This window comes from Ovis aries, chromosome 1, assembly GCF_016772045.2.
Source record: "Ovis aries strain OAR_USU_Benz2616 breed Rambouillet chromosome 1, ARS-UI_Ramb_v3.0, whole genome shotgun sequence".
Classification (NCBI taxonomy): Eukaryota; Metazoa; Chordata; class Mammalia; order Artiodactyla; family Bovidae; genus Ovis; species Ovis aries.
Window position 1 is genome coordinate 207897670 of NC_056054.1, and position 18209 is coordinate 207915878.

General features: G+C 39.8%; 1 protein-coding gene and 1 non-coding gene across 11 annotated transcripts in view; both read left to right on the forward strand.

Moving 5' to 3' along the window:
* PEX5L (peroxisomal biogenesis factor 5 like) overlaps positions 1-18209 on the forward strand; it is a 300042-nt gene that overhangs the window by 74699 nt on the left and 207134 nt on the right. For 6 of the 10 annotated variants that reach the window (XM_012098524.5, XM_004003118.6, XM_012098528.5 and 3 more), the window contains exon 2: positions 941-1012. The exons of the other annotated variants lie outside the window; for them this stretch is intronic. In XM_012098524.5, the coding sequence (XP_011953914.3) occupies positions 941-1012 (72 nt within the window). The remainder of the gene's footprint in view (positions 1-940; positions 1013-18209) is intronic. 10 annotated transcript variants of the gene reach the window in all.
* TRNAG-CCC (transfer RNA glycine (anticodon CCC)) lies at positions 12984-13055 on the forward strand. Its single transcript has one exon. It is a non-coding gene; the product is annotated as a tRNA-Gly (tRNA).

Sequence of the window (18209 nt, forward strand, 5' to 3'; positions counted from 1 at the left end):
TTTTTTTAATGGCCTGTACTCTTCCAACTTTTTAGGCTATCTAATTTTGAAACTTTTCTTATTTACCTTTTAAAAATTATTTCTGAGTTGTCTCTTCCAATATTAGTTTTCATCAGATTTATAGGCAAATATAGAAAATCTGGGGCTTCCCTGGTAGCTCACCTAGTAAAGAATCAGCCTGCATTGCAGGAGACCCTGGTTCAATTCCTGGGTTGGGAAGATCCCCTGGAGAAGGGATAGGCTACCCACTCCAGTATTCTTGGGCTTTCCTGACAGCTCAGATGGTAAAGAATCTGCCTGCAATGCAGAAGACCTGGGTTCCATCCCTGGGTTGGGAAGATCCCCAGGAGGAGGGCATGGCAAACCAGTCCAGTATTTTCTTGCCTGGAGAATCCCCATGGACAGAGGAGCCTAGTGTGCTACAGTGCATGGTGTTGCAGAGTCAGATACAACTAAGCAACTACGCATGGCACAGCACATAGAAAATCTGAAGACTCATTATCTGAGTGGTGGTATACTTGCTTATTCTTAAAAATATATGGAGGATTAAAAGAAAACATTTAGTACCTGAAGTCTTAAGCATAATATGATCACTAAATGCAGCTTCAGTGTTTAAGAAAATTGCCCTAGGACTCTAAGGAATGTATTGTTTATCTTGAATTATTAAAGAATCTTTTCTGAAACTATAGAATTGAAAAAGAAGCATAACAGTATTCAGAAAAGGATTAAAGGTATAATTTGGATGGGAGAGGCTAAGCAGAAGCCAGCAATTTAATAAAAATATTTGCTACTGTCCATGAGAGGTTGGCATAAAGAATGATGTATTATGACTAGTGAACAAGGTTAAGTAAAGACTTTTATCTTTAAAAAGTATTAAGTAGGAATTAACATTATTAATGGAAAGAAACTAAATGATAATTTAAAATTATTCTTTCACAAGAAAAGTAAAGAAAAAGGATATGGAAAACTAAGCAGTGACGAAGACCTGGAAATAATTGTTGATCAAAAGCAGGTAAGTGAATGCTTACATACATTTTCTACTGTTGTGTTGTAGATTTTTGACAACTGTGAGCCCTTTGAGCTTTCAGCTCTGCCCTGGCAACTTTATTAGCCTGACTAACTGAGGCCTGCATAAGGCAGATTTTGAGAGCAGCTAGGCCTCTCTGTCTAAGGCCTCTAATACACTGACTTCTGCATGATGTCAACATGTATGTCCTGTATGTAAGAATGAAGAAAAATAAAACAGAGCGAAATAAGAGAATGTTTGGAAATTGAAAACCCTACTTGAAAAAATGAATCAGAACAATGATAATTTGGTTTGGAAAAAATATTTAAACAGGAACCAGAATGTATCTTATTTTGAAAATGAGAAATGCTACTATTAGTGTAAAACAGTTATAATTTAGGAGGAGGATAAAAGACTTTCAAACTGAGAAGTTTAAAACATATTGCCCTGTTTACTTTCACAGATTTTCTGCAGTTAATTTAGAGAGTTCAAATTTCAAAACAAACCAAAAACGAAGCTAGATAATAGTCTTTAAAACTTCTTATAATTTGAGAAACATCTAGCTTGAATTTTATATGGGCCCATAAGGTGAAATGAAAACTGCTTAATAGACCATAAACAATGGCATACCAGGTAATGGAAGGTATCCAGCTCATGTCACGGAATTGGCATTAGCCCCTAATGTCTTTGTTAATTATCAAGGAGACAAGAGAACTGCACATCTATTTCATGTGTAAGTGGCTGTGATTCTGATGATTTTGACATAAGTTCAGGTAGGGATAGAGAAATAATTCAGAGATCTGAACAGATGAAGCTATTAGAATGAAGGCAGTCAGCAAGTTACAGAAAGCCAAGTTGAATTTGGACAATTTCCTAATCATGCCATTTGTTTTGCATCATGGTGATTGCATTAAAGGGGCCATTGTGTCTGCTTCTGAATAAAAGGGAAAATGACCATCAGAAGAGAGCAACCAGCAACACTGACTTACAGACTGGCCTGTTAGGCCTGGAGTGATTGTGATTACTGAAGTAGCATTCCAGGGAAAACTGGCCAAACAAAGCATCTCCCCAGGAGATGCAGAGTATGTCCATACTAGAGGGTTCACTCAAACTAAAGTCAGGTTTTTCTTGCCTTATCTTCACCCTGCTGCTCCTGAGTAAGCCAGGGTGGAAGAATGTTGGATTTGGCCCTGTGTTTCTGCTTAGTGCCAAATTATCAGTTCAGTTAATAAGTGGGACCAGAGCCTAAGTGCTCTGCCGGACTATTAGCCGTCATTTTAACTATGTCAGATTAATTTCTCTGGGTGTGTGATCTCTATTTCCCATATACCCTGCCCTGTAGACTGGCATTCTGATGGAAGGACTGAACCTCCCTGGCAAATGTAAAAAAGGTAAAATGCAATTGAGTAGGAGAATTCATATACTTTTACATATCTCTATTAAAATGAAAAGTTTTATTTTATTTCTCTCTTAATCATGAAGAAGTTAAATTCCCATTCTTTTTGCAGTTCTTTAATATTGTTCTACTGCCAGAGCTGCTTTTCTTTCTTTTCTTCATTTTTTCCTAAAGCTTTTTTTTTTTTAAGTGAATTTGGGGATTCAGAAAAGAGAGTTGCTGTTTTTCTGTTGTTGTACTTTTCACAAATTTATATTGTTGTGCCTAAACACATTTTGTTAACTGTTAAAGAATCTTTTAAAAAATAGAACCTACTCTCCTGCTTCTTTAGAAAATAACACTTTTCTTACCTGGATCAAAAGAGGGAAGATTCAGTTTCTCCATCACTGTTGACTCTAGTTCTCATGTTTCCTCTGGTGCCACTGGACCAGTTGGCAGCAGTTGGCAGTAACCCAGCTTTGCTGAGTCATTCATGTCAAAACTTGTTTTAAAAGATGAGTAATTATGAATATGAGTTGGCTTTGGTGTTTGCTGTTGGCAGTAAAAAGTAGTCCCTCCTTTTGGGGACGGTTTATTTGGTGTTGATGTAATGAGTAAATCCTAGGTAGAAACAATGACAGGATTGACAACCTCAAAGTAAAATATTTGGGAAAACACTCTAATTAGTCTTTATAACACTATTAACAACTCATCCTGAATCTAAGAGATCAACATTAAAAGGGCATGTGTGTTTGTGAGTGGATGTGTGTGGAATAGTTTTTTTTATACTGCTTCATCTCATAGTTATTATACATATTTCGGCAGGGGAGGAGGAATCTTTATGTTCAATTTAGTCTTCCTGGGTCTTTTCAGAAACATGGTAGAAATTTGTTAGTCAGTCTTCATATAGTTGCAAAATTATCTCAGTAAATGGTGCCAAAAGAAAATCTAAAGAAGATAAATAGTTGGAGTGCTGTGATGGTCAGAAGTCCAATAAGCTCATTAAAACTGTCATTCAGAAGCTGTCGCTCTACAAACGCTGTGTAAGCTGTATGCCGTTTCATCAGTCATGTGATTTGTAAGTCTTACACTTCCACTGAAAGCCCACAGTCTGGCTTATGTAAGCACAGTAATAACAAGCAGCATAGAGTATGAGGAGTTTATTCTCTCTGGCTGCCCACATTTAAGGGGGTAAAAGGTGATTTCTTTGTTATTTCTCTATAAGAAAAAGTAATTTTGGAAATGTGTAAGTTTTATTCTTAAAAGGCAATATTGTGCTTTTCTCTTTGTGAAACTTTAGTGGCAAGATTTATTTAAGATACATAAGAAAATGTTCCAGAGAATTCTTAGGTCAGTGTTGATGTCCTAAGGTAATAAGAGGTGCCACATAATATGTAATTACACACCCACACAGTTCTATAGTCATTTAAATATAAATGGATCACATTGGCATTGAAGTCCATATTCTTTTCCAGAAATCCCTAGTTTTCAAACTCCAAGCATAGGAAAGTAATCAAAGGAAGCATTGGATAAAAATCTTTATACCTCTAAAACCCAGACATTTGATATAAAAATATTTCATTATATGTATAATTATATAACATATATAATATACATATGTACATTTACATATAATTAATATAATTAATTCTATATTTGGCTTTCTAGGATAAATGTTAAAAGAAATTTTATAGATGTATTTTGGCTATTTTTATTATTTATTAAAATATTCTTTCCTGATTGGATGGGGATGTCTTTTGTTTAGGAATAGATCTCACGTACAGGTGAATTTCCTTTGAAGTTACTGAGATGTCAGGGGTCAGTGTGGAGGAGTAGATTGTCAAGTACCATGTGTAAGTGATTAAAAGCATTAGCCACTTTGAATAAATAGTAAATTAAATCTTTTTGAAAGTACTATTTTAATTAGAATAGAGTCAGTTTAATTCAAGGTTTGTGATATGCTGACCAAGATAACTTTTTTTCTAAAATGTTTCCAAATTCCAAGCAAACATAAAGGAAGGCTAACACAAAATTATAGAATATTGTCATTGTAAAGAGGATACATTTGTAGGTTCAAGCATTTCAAAATAGTTTTAACAGTATGCCATAGATGATCGTAGGACTCAGAGTTGCAGCCGCATATCCTTCAGTACAATAAGGCAGGGAAATGTCAAAGTCAACCTGTAACAAAGATGTAGACGATCAGAACCACAGTTCTCAAATTTATCAGCCTCAGAATCCCCTTGAGGGCTTCTCAGGAATTGCTCAGTCCCACCCACCCCCTAGAATTTCTGATTCTGCAGGTCAGGTCCAAGTTGGGCCCAACAACTTGCTTTTCTAAATCCTCAGTTCTCACTGCTGATCCTAGTCCTTATTTTGAGAATATCTGGTCAAAGGAAGCAACTATTATAGTTCTGAAGAGAAAAAATATATGTATCACTTGTGATAAATCTGACATTCTTCACCTGGGAGTTACCTGGAAACCTAAAAACTAGAATTCATAGATATCCAATGTGATGATGATAAAAACAAGAAAACCACAGCCATTTACAACTAAAAGTGCTCAAAGATTCAGGTTTGCATCAGACTGAATTCCGCTTAGTAGCCTTGTGGTAGCCTTGTAATTTGAGGTATTTCCATATATATTAAATAATACTCTGCTCTTCCCACCTCTTAGAGTTTCTCTAAGAAAATGAGTTTGTAAAAGTACTTTATAAACTATAAACCAGTTCAGTTCAGTTCAGTTGCTCAGTCATGTCCGACTCTTTGTGACCCCATGAACCGCAGTACATCAGGCTTGCCTATCCATCACCAACTCCCGGAGTCCACCCAAACCCAGGTCCATTGTGTCGGTGATGCCATTCAACCATCTCATCCTCTGTCTTACCCTTCTCCTCCTGCCCTCAATCCTTCCCAGCATCAGGGTCTTCCCAAATGAGTCAGCTCTCTGCATCAGGTGGCCAAAGTATTGGAGTTTCAGCTTCAACATCAGTCCCTCCAGTGAATACCCAGGACTGATCTCCTCCAGGATGGACTGGTTGGTTGGATCTCCTTGCAGTCCAAGGGACTCTAGAGTATGTCATTTTAATTAGCTGGTCATCATCACCTGCTTGACCAGCCAAACAAAATATCATAGACCAAGTGGCTTACACAACACATATTTCTTTCTCACCACTCTAGGGGCTAGAAAGTCCAAGATAAACATGCTGGTATGTTTGGTTTCTGGCGAAGGTTGTCTTTCTGGCTTATAGAAAGAGAGCCTTCCCCCCCTCTCATCATCACCTGGCAGAGAGAGAGAGTGAGCTCTGGTGTCTCATCCTCTTATTAGGGCCCCATTCTTAAGGCACCATTTAACTGTTATCATCTCCCTGTGAGCGTGTCCCCAGATACAAATACATTAAAGGTTAGGGCTTCAATATATGAATCTGGAGGGGACACAAACATTCAGTCCATAATACCACCCCAAAACCCCAATTTAGCAAAAAGGAACACTGAGCTCTGGAAAGCTGCATTGAGTTGCTCTGAGTCCCTGGTTAAGTACAGAGAGAGCACTGGAAGCCAGCCTTCCCTCTTGATATGCAATCCAATACACCGTCTATCATCCTACATAGCTCCCTATGGTCGCCCATTATTGGTCATCCCATAGGTGGGCATTAAGAGGTTGATTTGCTTCGGTACTGTAATTATATAAAATAACCACCTACTAGGAAGTATCATAATTGGCCAGTATTTATTGAACCCTCACAGGAATAATCTTTTCTATAAACATTCCTTCACAGTTTACTTCCCTCTTGGCCCCTGTAGCTTTATTAGGAGAGAAATGCCCTTCCAAGCAAATATATGCATAATTAGAGCTGAAAGGTGGTTGTTACCATCCACTCACCTTTCCCATCCCTAGACAGCCTCCCCCAGGAGGGCCTTGACCAGACATGAGAAGCACCATGGAGAGAGACAACACATTCCTTTCTTATCCCCAAACCTTTATCCACTAAAAAGATGTACAACATGAGAGTTGCGAGTTAAGTTTTATTTGGGTCAAAATGAGGACTGCAGTCTAGGAGACAGCACCTCAGATAGCTCTCTGTTCCAAAGAGGTAGTGGGAGAAGGTCAATATATCAGATTTTGGTGAAGGAGGAGTTCAGTGCAATCAAAAGCTTACTTTACAAAAGGTTTTATGCTAGTCATGAGGAACTGATGAAGGAATTTAGTGATTTTCTAGATAGGAAGAGATGCAAGGATCATGAAATCAGTTCCTGGAAATATCTATCTAAAGACCTGTTCCGCCAATTTCCCTGGAGCACAAAGTGCCTCACTCTCCACCCGCAGGGGGTACTGAAGGTGCGGCTGCAGCAGCACAGGGTCCGATCTCCACAGAGGCAGATGGCACGCACCCTTGTTGCTCAGTCACTGGCAAATGCTCTTGGCAGGTGCCAATTTGTAGTTGACACCCTTATGAGAGTCTCCTTGTAAATTGGTAGAAGAAGCCCAAGCAGAAAGCCATGGAAACTAGAATTTCTATGAATTTTCCTTTAAGAAAAAGAGGAGGCAAAGTATAGACACCCCCCTGTGTTTCCAGTAGCAGAAATGCATTTGAGTAGGATTGTAATTTTATCCTAGTGGTCATTGTGGGAATGAATCCTAAAGAGGAAAATAAAGGCCAATGGGAAAGAAAAATGGAAGAATGAGAAACAGAGAAACAGGAAGGGATATTGAGCTTCCTTCTTGTACTAACAGTTAATGTGGCCATACCGCCATCTGAGCAGCGGACCTGATTCTGGACTCATAAATAGTGAAAGGAATGGGGGTGATACGTGTCACTGCCTTGTTGTACTCTGCACCATCTGGCCAGTGCTTTTCTTGCCATATCAGTGTGGTGACTTAATTTAAATACAATTCAGATCCCATTTACCTCTGATAAGACTTATAAAGCTTGAGACCTTGTCTCTTGACATCATGTATAACACTCTTCCTGGATACCTTCTTGGAACTCCATGTTGGTCACCAAGAACAGAAACCCCCTCTAGACTTGCAAGAAAGAAGCAAGCTGGGCAGCCTGGTGATTCTGAAACAGGGTGCTGTGAGATTCTGAAGGACCAAGCACATTATGCAGTTGTGGTTGCCCCCGTTATGCTCACAATAGACATAGGCTCATTAGCGTTTTCCCCAGAGAGATTGATAGATGAAAAATGGTTCAATGAAAATAAGCCATATTTATGTCTGATGAGAGAGACCAAAGCTTTTCAAATTTGCTGTCTATATGAAATCAGCATTAGAGTAAATAAAAATTCACTACTGTAGTCCAATCAATGCCATCTGTCAGCAAAGCTATTTATCATCAGTAAGTGTTATACAAGGCAAGGGGAAAGTTTTGCAAAAGGTTAAACAGAAAAGTAACTGGGATAAAGGCATTTTCACTCATCTTTTATTCCTAAACATTACCTACTTGTGTCAAGTAATAATATGAAAGCATTACCTATTTGTGTCAAGTAATAGGAAAATAGTTCAATTACCTAACCTGAGTTAGGTACTTGAGAAGGGGGCGGGGGGTAGAAATTCCAGTAATGCAAAGTAACTTAATTTTTCCTTGTAAACTTACAATGCTGAGGGATTTGAGGGGTGGGGGGAGGATGTCGACTTCATACATTTCAGATTAGTGTACTGATTCCCCTAGGCATCACCTCTGACTCCAGGAAAAACTGAAAGGACAGACCTAATATCTTAATTTCAGAGTCTTCTGACATGTTCCTGAGGTCTGAAGGTAGAAGGCCAGAAAATGTAGAGGGTGATTCTTTGGAGCAACACAGAGGCAGAGAGGAGAGCCCTGAAAGGAAGGAGGCGGCCATCCTCCTAGTTTCCACTCTCAGCTTTGTCACTTACTAAGCAGAAGGCCTGGGAGTGAGCAGCTGAAGTTCTCAGAGTTTCGGTTTCTTCATCTGTAGAATGGAATAATACCATCTGGCTCAGACGTCTGCTGTGAGGTTCAAATGGGGGTGCCTCTCTGAGGAGCCTTGTGTCCAATGCAGCCTCCGTCAGTCAGAGCAGAGTTTAGAATCCAGGCCCACTGCCGTTTTGTCTCATGCTCATTCCACCAGCGGCTCAGGCTTCCTGAATGTTGCGTCGGTCATCACGTCTCTGTGCTACTAGTAAGCGGTCTGTGTGCCTTCTGTGGGGCACTGTTGGGCACTCGAGTCTGGTGCCTTTCAGGTCTGCTGGCTCCTCAGCCACTGCACATGTTGGCCATTGTCAATATAGCAGTTGTTATACAGTGGTTAAGAGCGAGGCTTTCACAGTCAGAAATGCGAGTGAAAACAGACTACAGCCCTGTAGTAGCTATATCGGGAAAAATTAACCAGCTTCTCTGAGCCTCAGGCTGCTCTGCTATAAAATGAAGAAAATTCTATCTACTTCATAAAGTAGTTAGGATAAATAAGTTGCTGTAAATAAATGCTTAGCAGAGTGTGTGGCATGATTTGGGAGAATGCCATTCTAACATGTATACTATCATGTGAATTGAATCGCCAGTCTATGTCTGACGCAGGATGCAGCATGCTTGGGGCTGGTGCATGGGGATGACCCAGAAAGATGTTATGGGGAGGGAGGTGGGAGGGGGGTTCATGTTTGGGAATTCATGTAAGAATTAAAGATTTTAAAATTTAAAAAAAAAAAAAAAAGAAATAAGTGCTTTATAAATGTCAGGTACTGGAGTGGGTGAGTGGTGGGAGTTGATGTTAAAAGTCTTGGACTGAGTAGGTGTAGAATCCCCTTGGTTTCTTTGGGACTACATTATAATACTACTAAACAATAAAGTCTGTTCTGAGGTTATAGACACAAATGCCTCCTTCGATCAACCAAGTTCAGAGATGAGAATAGACTATGTATAAGAAAAACAAGAAGTGAGAAAGACAGTGGCTGAGGTCGCCTGCTGGCCCCTCTAGAAGGGGGCCCCTGATTGCCTACCAGCCCCACCTGATTGCCATCTTATTGAAAATGGGCTCAGGGTCACCACATGTACTCATTTTTTCAAGAGAAGCAATAAATCTGCTTTTTTAACTTTTTTAACTCAGTTTTTAAATTTTATAACCATGTGTAGTCAAAACAGTGTGGGTCTGTATACAGCCCTGGGGTTCCAGTCTGTGACCTGTTACACTTATGAAACTCTAAGAACAGAGGAGAGTAGGATGTCCCTGTACCTGGGTGGGCCTCTGCTCTCCCCCTGTTTCTCTCCTTCTTTATACCTCCTGCTTTCAAGCCTCTCCCTTGAAACTAACCTAACCCAGTTGTTGATCAGATTAAAACGATGGACATTAAGATATATTGTTAGATGGGCTTCTGTCTCCTGAGGTTCGAGTACCTCAAAAAAGAACTAGTTAACCTAAAACGTAAAATATCCCCACTTGACAAAATGAGTAGGTCAGATATTTGTAAGCAGAAAGTATTGCTATTGTTTCCTATTCAGGACTTTTACCACTTCCTGTTCTTAGCAACTTAGCATCTCAGAGAGTTAGCAAGGTACCCACCTTGTAGAGGGAAGGCACCCAGCCTTCTTCCACCAGTTCATCTTCCCCAACTTTGCAAACAGTAATGCAAACCACAGGGTCCAATGAAAACCTGTAATCACTAAAAGAGAGGCCATGAGTAACCACTTCAAGTTTAACAAACATCTTAAATGCCACTATGTGTTTTTATTTTAGGATATTATTGTACAGCCTATGTTCATTACATGCATCACAGAAAAAAAACTAAACTTTCAACTTGGAAAAATAAATAGATGTAAGTAACTTTCAAATAGCCCATTTTTGAATCTAATGGGGAAAGTGCTGGCAGCATCTTTAGTCACTGAGAAAAATATATGTAAAATTGAAATGACATGAGCTGACTTGCTGAGTATAAAAATGATGTGATATATGAAAATAACAAGCCAGGACAGTAGTGCTGAAACTCAGCCATTTGGAACATAGCTTGAAAGGAAACCATTCAGCCTTTCACTGTGGAATGTTTGTTGTGCTTTTACTGGTTTTGTTTTTTGGTTGTTTTAAGTCAGTTTATCCAGTTGGTCTGAAAACTGTAGTCATTAGAGCTGGAAGGAATTTCAGAAGAGAATCTAATGCAGTGATTTTTAAATTGTGCTCCATGGAACCCATTCCCAGCCACTTTAAACAGAGGAGGGGGTTTAATGCCTGTGATGAAGTCCCTTAGAGTGTGCAGAGAAACTTTGAATGATGAAAGTATGCTGCTGCTATGAAGTTTAATTATATTGGTTCTTCTTCTTCATACAAAGTAACTTGAGTCTTGGAATAGGGAAGTAGCTTGACTCTATCACTTAGATTATTTTTTATCACAAGAAATATTAGAATTCAGGTCTACGGCTTCATGTCCTGGCTTTATTCACCCACCCCTCTAACTGCCTTCCTAAACTAAACTACTTTTTATCCTTTCTTCTAATTCCCTCATGCTGGTAAGCTAAGCATACCAGTCAGTCTAGAAAAATCACTTGAGAAGAGCATATATTTCAAATGCACAGCTAACTCTATTAAATTTGACAGACTTTTATGAAAGGATATTTATATGAGGTGCTTCCTACTTCATAAAGAGGTTCTCACAAACTTTGTGACAGTTTCCCACTGTATGGAAGTGAAGTCGCTCAGTTGTGTTCAACTCTTTGCAACCCTGTGGACTGTAGCCCACCAAGCTCCTCCGTCCATGAGATTTTTCAGGCAAGAATACTGGAGTAGGTTGCCATTTTCTTCTCCAAAGGATCTTCCTGACCCAGGGATCGAACTCAGGTCTCCCACATTGCAGGCCAACTCTTTTATCATATGAGCCACCAGGGCATTCCATTCCATTGTTTATCAGGGTTCAAATATTAAAGATTTTTAAAGGAATCTGAATCTCCTAAGATCCCCCTAGGAAGATTAGCAAAGCATTTCCTCCCCATTGAAGCAGAGGGTTTTTCCACAGCTCATCTCTCTGGTTTTCACTTGGATCAGCTTATCATCACCCTTTCAGTTGGTTGTGGGGAATGTGAAGCTGCCCTATAGTCCAACAGCTAGCTTCCGAGTCCATCCATTCTGAAGTGAGCTCCCAGCACTTTGTCTAATGAACCCTGCATGTGACCTCACTGATTACTGACTCCATCAGTGTCTATTATCAAGACTCTGAAAAACAGCTGTGGGTGGAAATATTTATACTGAAACTATTTATGTTACAAATTCAAAATCTGATAAATAAAAACGAGCATGGAAGAGACACGCCATACAAAAAAAAATTTTTTTTTCTTCTTTTGATACTTAAACAGGAGAGAGAATTTAGAGAGTAGACTTCCCTTCCTTCTCTTCTGACTTCAGACCTACATGCCTGTTCTCTGCCATTACACTGACCTTGTCATTTCTGTGGTTATGCGTTTATTTCTCTCCAATCCAGACTTTGCAATACATGTCTTCTCCTTTCTGCTCAGCCCCATGCTGTGATCCCTGCCTCTGGAATGTGTCTCTTATTCTGGTACTGCATATATAAGCTTTGACAGAAACACAGCTCTTGCAAACCTGCCTTTCTTTTAATGCTCCACTGCTTCCTTCTCTTTCTTCAAAACAACTCTATAATTCTGTCATTTCCATTTTTAGTCATTAATTTTTCACATGGTCTGCCCTCAATCAGTGAGTACCACTTCCTTCCTATCTCGTGATCTAGGAAAAACACATGCACACACAAATGATCATTCAGCACAATTGTTATTTATTCCTCATCATAGTATATTTTTTTTTTTTGCCAGATGATCTCATTCTTTAAACATATGAATAAGAGACTTATTAAAGAAATGGTGAGAGAATGTACCATCTTGGCTTTGTGCTGGATGTTCTGAATAGAAAAAAAAATTCATTCATCACTTTTTTCTAACGAAATTATCTCATTTGTGTAATTCATGAATAATTAATGAATTCTTGTAGAAAAACACTAAACATGGAGGCAAGTAGTTTTCTTCCAGTTAAAAGTTGTCCAAATATTCCCTACACTCTCAGCTTCTATCTTTAAATGTGTCCCAAAAATTGACACATTAATTTTTGTGAACTATGGAAGTAGTTTCTGAAAAAGAAATGAGTAATAATGCATCAGTTGATGGATTTTTTTAATCAACTTGTTTAGTGCAGAATAAAACAAGTTGAAGTTCACAAACAGGCTTCGTTATTCTTAAACTTTTAAGCTAAAGATACAGAAACTTGGAAACTTTGCATTAAAGAAAAATATGACACAATATGTCTTTCACTAAATGAATGAGCAATCTTACCCTTTCATCCAAAGGATTTTAAATCCTTTTGTGGTTTTATGAACCACAGTAGCCATACAAGACATCTATGGACCACAACACTGCTTGGCTTACAGATGATAGATACTCAAGATGTGAAGAGAAATGATGTCTCTTGCTGTGTCCCAAATACAGTGCAGACTCCTCAGTTGGGCTCGGAGGCCATGGGTGGTCCAGGCCGTGACTACCCTGTTAGCCTCACCCAATGCCACCACAACTCCATGTCCCATTCATACTGAACAACTTGAAGCACCACAGGTGTGTAACACTCTTCCTCCCTTTTTGCCTTTGTCCTGTGGCTTCCCTGGTGGCTCAGAGGTTAAAGCGTCTGCCTCCCATGCAGGAGACCCGGGTTCGATCCCTGGGTCGGGAAGATCCCCTGGAGAAGGAAATGGTAACCCACTCCAGTATTCTTGCCTAGAGAATCCCATGGACAGAAAAGCCTGGTGGGCTACAGTCCACGGGGTCCCAAAGAGTCGGACACGACTGAGCAACTTCACTTTCACTTTCACTTTGTGCTTGTGTGTGCATATGTGATACCCATCACCAAATCTTCTGATATATGCCCTAGGAGTAGAAAGGTGTAGATGGAGGGAAAGGGGCCTCCTCATCTCCCCTTTGAGAATCCAGATGCTAGGAGAGGAAAAAGAGAAGGAACAAGCCCCTCTTGGCTCTGCAGACAGACATCCTAAACCCCATAGCTGTAGGGGAGAGTGAGAAGGGGAAAAAAGAAAACAAAAGTGAAAATAAAGCCTATGCCAAAGAAGAAGAAGAAGCAAATGGGAAAACAGAAAAATCTGAGAAACTATTCTTTATAGACATGTGATATGGAAACCGTTTTGCTATGTATCTTCTAGGGCTTGGTTGTAGGGGAGAATGCTTAGTTACATTCAGCACATGTATACCTTTTGTTCTAAAGAAAATTGGAGCTTGATTCTGCCCTGTTCCCTCTCATGGGATACAGGAGGGAGAAAAGTAGAGAACCCAGGAGAACCAACTAAGGGAATGCTGGCAACATTTAATGTTCGCTATTTAGGGGAGACCCCTAAGCAAAGAATCATATGTTTAAAAACTGGTTCTAAGATAAACTGTGAGCAAAATTAAATTGTCTTCTTTTTAATTATATGGTAATAAAATAACTTCCAAAGATAAAGAGAATGCTGCTTTAAAAAAAAAAATTAGTATTTCAATGGAAATGATCTAACCTCCTACTTCATCTACTTACAAAAACTTAACAGCCTATTTCTTGCTAGGTGTTTGCCTGGTGCTGGGACACAGAAATTACATAAACATAAGCACGGCCTCTAAGAAACCAATAGTACAGTGTAGAGCTTCAGTCAATAGGCAGTTATGGTACCAGTGCTACAGGAGATTTAGAACTGTGGACCTAAGGGAGCATTTAGGACCCTCAGGCCTCTGAGATGTGTATTATTACCCTAGCCATGGTCCTGAGAAGTCTTCCTAGTGTTCCCTGTATTCCCAGGACAAGACGTGGGTTTGCAGAAGAGCTCAGTGACTCAAAGAGAAGTTCATGGACCAGCAGCATCAGCATCACCTACAGAATGTTAGAAATTCATACTCCAAGTTCCAGACTGAATCAGTCTCTAAGAGTGGGTAGGGACCAGGAATTGGTTTTCACAAGCCTTCCAGGGATTCCTATCCACATAACGCTTTGAGGTGCAGTTTTTTAGACTATTCAAATTTTTGGTGTCAAGAAAGGATCAATTACTATTTTGGTAAAGACATTAAACTTTTATTTCCTAGCACTACAAAAGAAAAGGAGTTAAGACAAATTAGGGATCTTCAGTCCTTTATTTAACTGTTTCTAACCTTGTAAATATTCCCTCCTGGCTTCATTCATTAAAGTGAACCTACTCAGTAATCAATCCTGTGACCCATGTTGTTTCATAAAGCAAGTATAGCTGATGGAGACCAAGAAGTAAAGCTTATTAATGTAATCTTTGCCTTAAGCTTTTCTAATCTTAAACAATTTTTATTAAAGCAATACTTACATAGCATTTACTATGCATGTACTATACCCTGTTCTAAACACTAATTAAAAGACACTTACTCCTTGGAAGAAAAGTTATGACCAACCTAGATAGCATATTCAAAAGCAGAGACATTACTTTGCCGACTAAGGTCCGTCTAGTCAAGGCTATGGTTTTCCAAGTGGTCATGTATGGATGTGAGAGTTGGACTGTGAAGAAGGCTGAGCGCCGGAGAATTTATGCTTTTGAACTGTGGTGTTGGAGAAGACTCTTGAGAGTCCCTTGTACTGCAAGGAGATCCAACCAGTCCATTCTAAAGGGGATCAGTCCTGGATGTTCTTTGGAAGAAATGATGCTAAAGCTGAAACTCTAGTACTTTGGCCACCTCATGCGAAGAGTTGACTCATTGGAGAAGACTCTGATGCTGGGAAGGATTGGGGGCAGGAGGAGAAGAGGACGACAGAGGATAAGATGGCTGGATGGCATCACCGACTCGATGGACATGAGTTTGAGTGAACTCCGGGAGTTGGTGATGGACAGGGAGGCCTGGTGTGTTGCAATTCATGCGGTCACAAAGAGTCGGACACGACTGAGTGACTGAACTGAACTGAAACACTATATATGTATATATATTTATATTTATTGTTGTTCAGTCACCAAGTTTTGTCCAACTCTTTGCATCCCCATGCACTGCAGCCTGCCAGGCTTCCCAGTCCTTTACTATTTCCTGGAGTCTTCTCAAACTTATGTCCATTGAGTTGATGATGTTTTCCAACCATCTGATGACCTGCCACCCCCTTCTCCTTTTGCCTTCAATGTTTCCCAGCCTGAGGATCTTTTCCAGTGAGTGGGCCATTTGCATCAGGTGGCCAAAATATTGGAGCTTCAGCTTCACCATCAGTCCTTCCACTGGATATTCAGGGTTGATCTCCTTTAGGGTTGACTGGTTTGATCTCCTTGCTGTCCAAGGGACTCTTAAGAGTCCTCTCCACCACCACAGTTTGAAAGCATCAATTCTTCAGTGCTCAGCCTTCTTTATGGTCCAGTTCTCACATCCCTACATGACTACTGGAAAAACCATAGCCTTGACTAGATGGACCTTTGTCAGGAAAGTAATGTCTTTGCTTTTTAATATGCTGTCTAGGTTTGTCATAGCTTTTCTTCCCTGGAACAAGCATCTTTTAATTCCATTGCTGCAATCACCATCCACAGTGATTTAGAAGCCCAAGAAAATAAAACTTGACTCTGTTTCCACTTTTTCCCCTTCTATTTGCCATGAAGTGATGGGACCAGATACCATGATTTTAGTTTTTTTGATGTTCAGTTTCAAGCCAGCTTTTTAACTCTCCTCTTTCACCCTCATTTGAGACTCTCTTCAGTTTCTGCCAATAGAGTGGTTTCATCTGCATATCTGAGGTTGTTGATATTTTTCCCGGCAACTCATTTAATCCTCCCAACAAATCTATGATCTAGTTGCCATTATCCCCATTTCCCAGTGTACACTAAGGCATAGAGAATATTTTGCTAGGCTACGGCTTTGCACAACCCTAAGGAGATGTGCTGTGTGCACAGTCTGTGTGGCTGTGCACGACTGCCCAGGGCCCAAGGAGTTCACAGTTAAGAAGCTGTCCTTCTCTCGTGCTTCCCTGACTTATCAAGGAGACCCTTTATTAACGTCATCTTGACTGTGCTAGGAGTGTAATAGGGTAAAATCTGAGAAACCTTTTCTGTTTAAAAGGGAAAGATGTATAGGATTTTTAAAAAGCATAAATCAATTAAGATGGATAAATTGAAAAAGAAATATTCTTCTTTCAAAAGACATTGTTCATGTGTATATATGTGTGTGTGTGTAAAAGAGTCGTAAACACACAAGCCCAAAAGCAAATCTATGAAGAAGGGCAGTTGCCCAGTCCTCGGATAACTGCTCACCTCTGAGGCCATTGGGACCCTGCCCTGTACTGAATGGTAGGATCAGGTAACCAGGCGGCCTTCCTAGATAACCAGTAAAAGGCAGGTCCTACATTAGGGTTGCTACATGGGCTCAAGTGCTCACATCTGAGGTGCTTCTCACGATGAATTAAATCCTTACTTTGCACCTAAAATTGCCTCTGTGCTCACCACATTTGAAAATATCCATGCCTGGATCAAAACAGAAAAGCCCATCATTTCAGCATTTGTTGAATAGCTTTCCATAACTGTGCTCTGGAAAGGTCACTCTACCAGCTGCCCCACAGCGGCCGACCTTTCTTCTCAGGCTGAAGTCCCTGCTGAACTACCGAGTAGAGCTAGTTTATCCCAGGTGTTGGCAGATCTATAGTTTCCCTGCTTACCTGTCTAGAAAAGTGGTCTGAGAAGTGGTCTGATGTTCTGCCACCCCCTCAGACTTTCATTGCCACAACTCTGCCCCTCCAAGCTCTGGTAACTCCCACATCCTCCCAATAGCAGCACCCCACCTTCCTCCAAGAGCCTTACCTGTTGGTGCGCTGACAGTCATCCTTGGGGTCTCTTCGCTTTCACTGGTCACTCTGCTTATGAATATATAGAACCCTTCTGAGAAACTTTGACAGATCAAAAGTATCACCCATGTACCCAAGAACTCTTCATTTTTACACACTCCCTCATTTTTGCATAGTCACAAGCATAATTTCAATTTTTTACATAGCTGCAGTTAGTGTGCGTTCCCGCTTTATGTATTATGCCAGACTCTTTTTTTCCACATCATCATTTATTTTTTATAGATGTCATTTTAATGGTTGCCTTATGCTGAATCAAGGGGATCCTTAGGCATATGGGGGGGGCAGTATGTTTTTTTAATTTATTTATTTTTAATTAGAGGATGATTGCTTTACAATATTGTGTTGGTTTCTGCCATACATCAACGTGAATCAGCCATAGATATACATACCACACAACTTTCCCTGGCTTCTGTGGTGACCACCCACATCTTTCCCTTCTTCTTTCAAGATGCCAGTTATCAATTTAAAAAGGAAAGGAAGGGATTGCAAGAAAATCGTGTACTTTGCTATGATTAGACATATACTAATTTACCATGAATTATGCATATTTGTGGGAATTTGCACATTGTCATCTTTTCATACCCCTCTGCATCTTTAAATATCACTATATATTTAAATGTCCAGGGTGTGTGCTACCACACACATTGCACTGCTCTTGTAAATCCTCAACTTTAAATCACATCCTTCATGGCAGTTACACAGGATTCTGCTTCCTGAGGCTGACCACAGCCAAATCACAAACATGATTTGCATAAATCTGGTTTGCATGAATTTTTAAGTTTGCTGAGAAAGGAAATTGACTAAATATTGTTAGAACCACAAATAACCTGGGATATAATTTACTCTGGTGCCATATGCATTGAGGACACAGATGTATGGACCCACTGGGATATTCTCTTGCCAAAAGAAAAAAATAAAATACACAGACTTAGAGACCTATATTGAAGTCTAAGCAACTTATATGAATGGAATAATAGACTTAGTCCTATGACTTTTTCATGTTGAAAGGCAATGATAAAA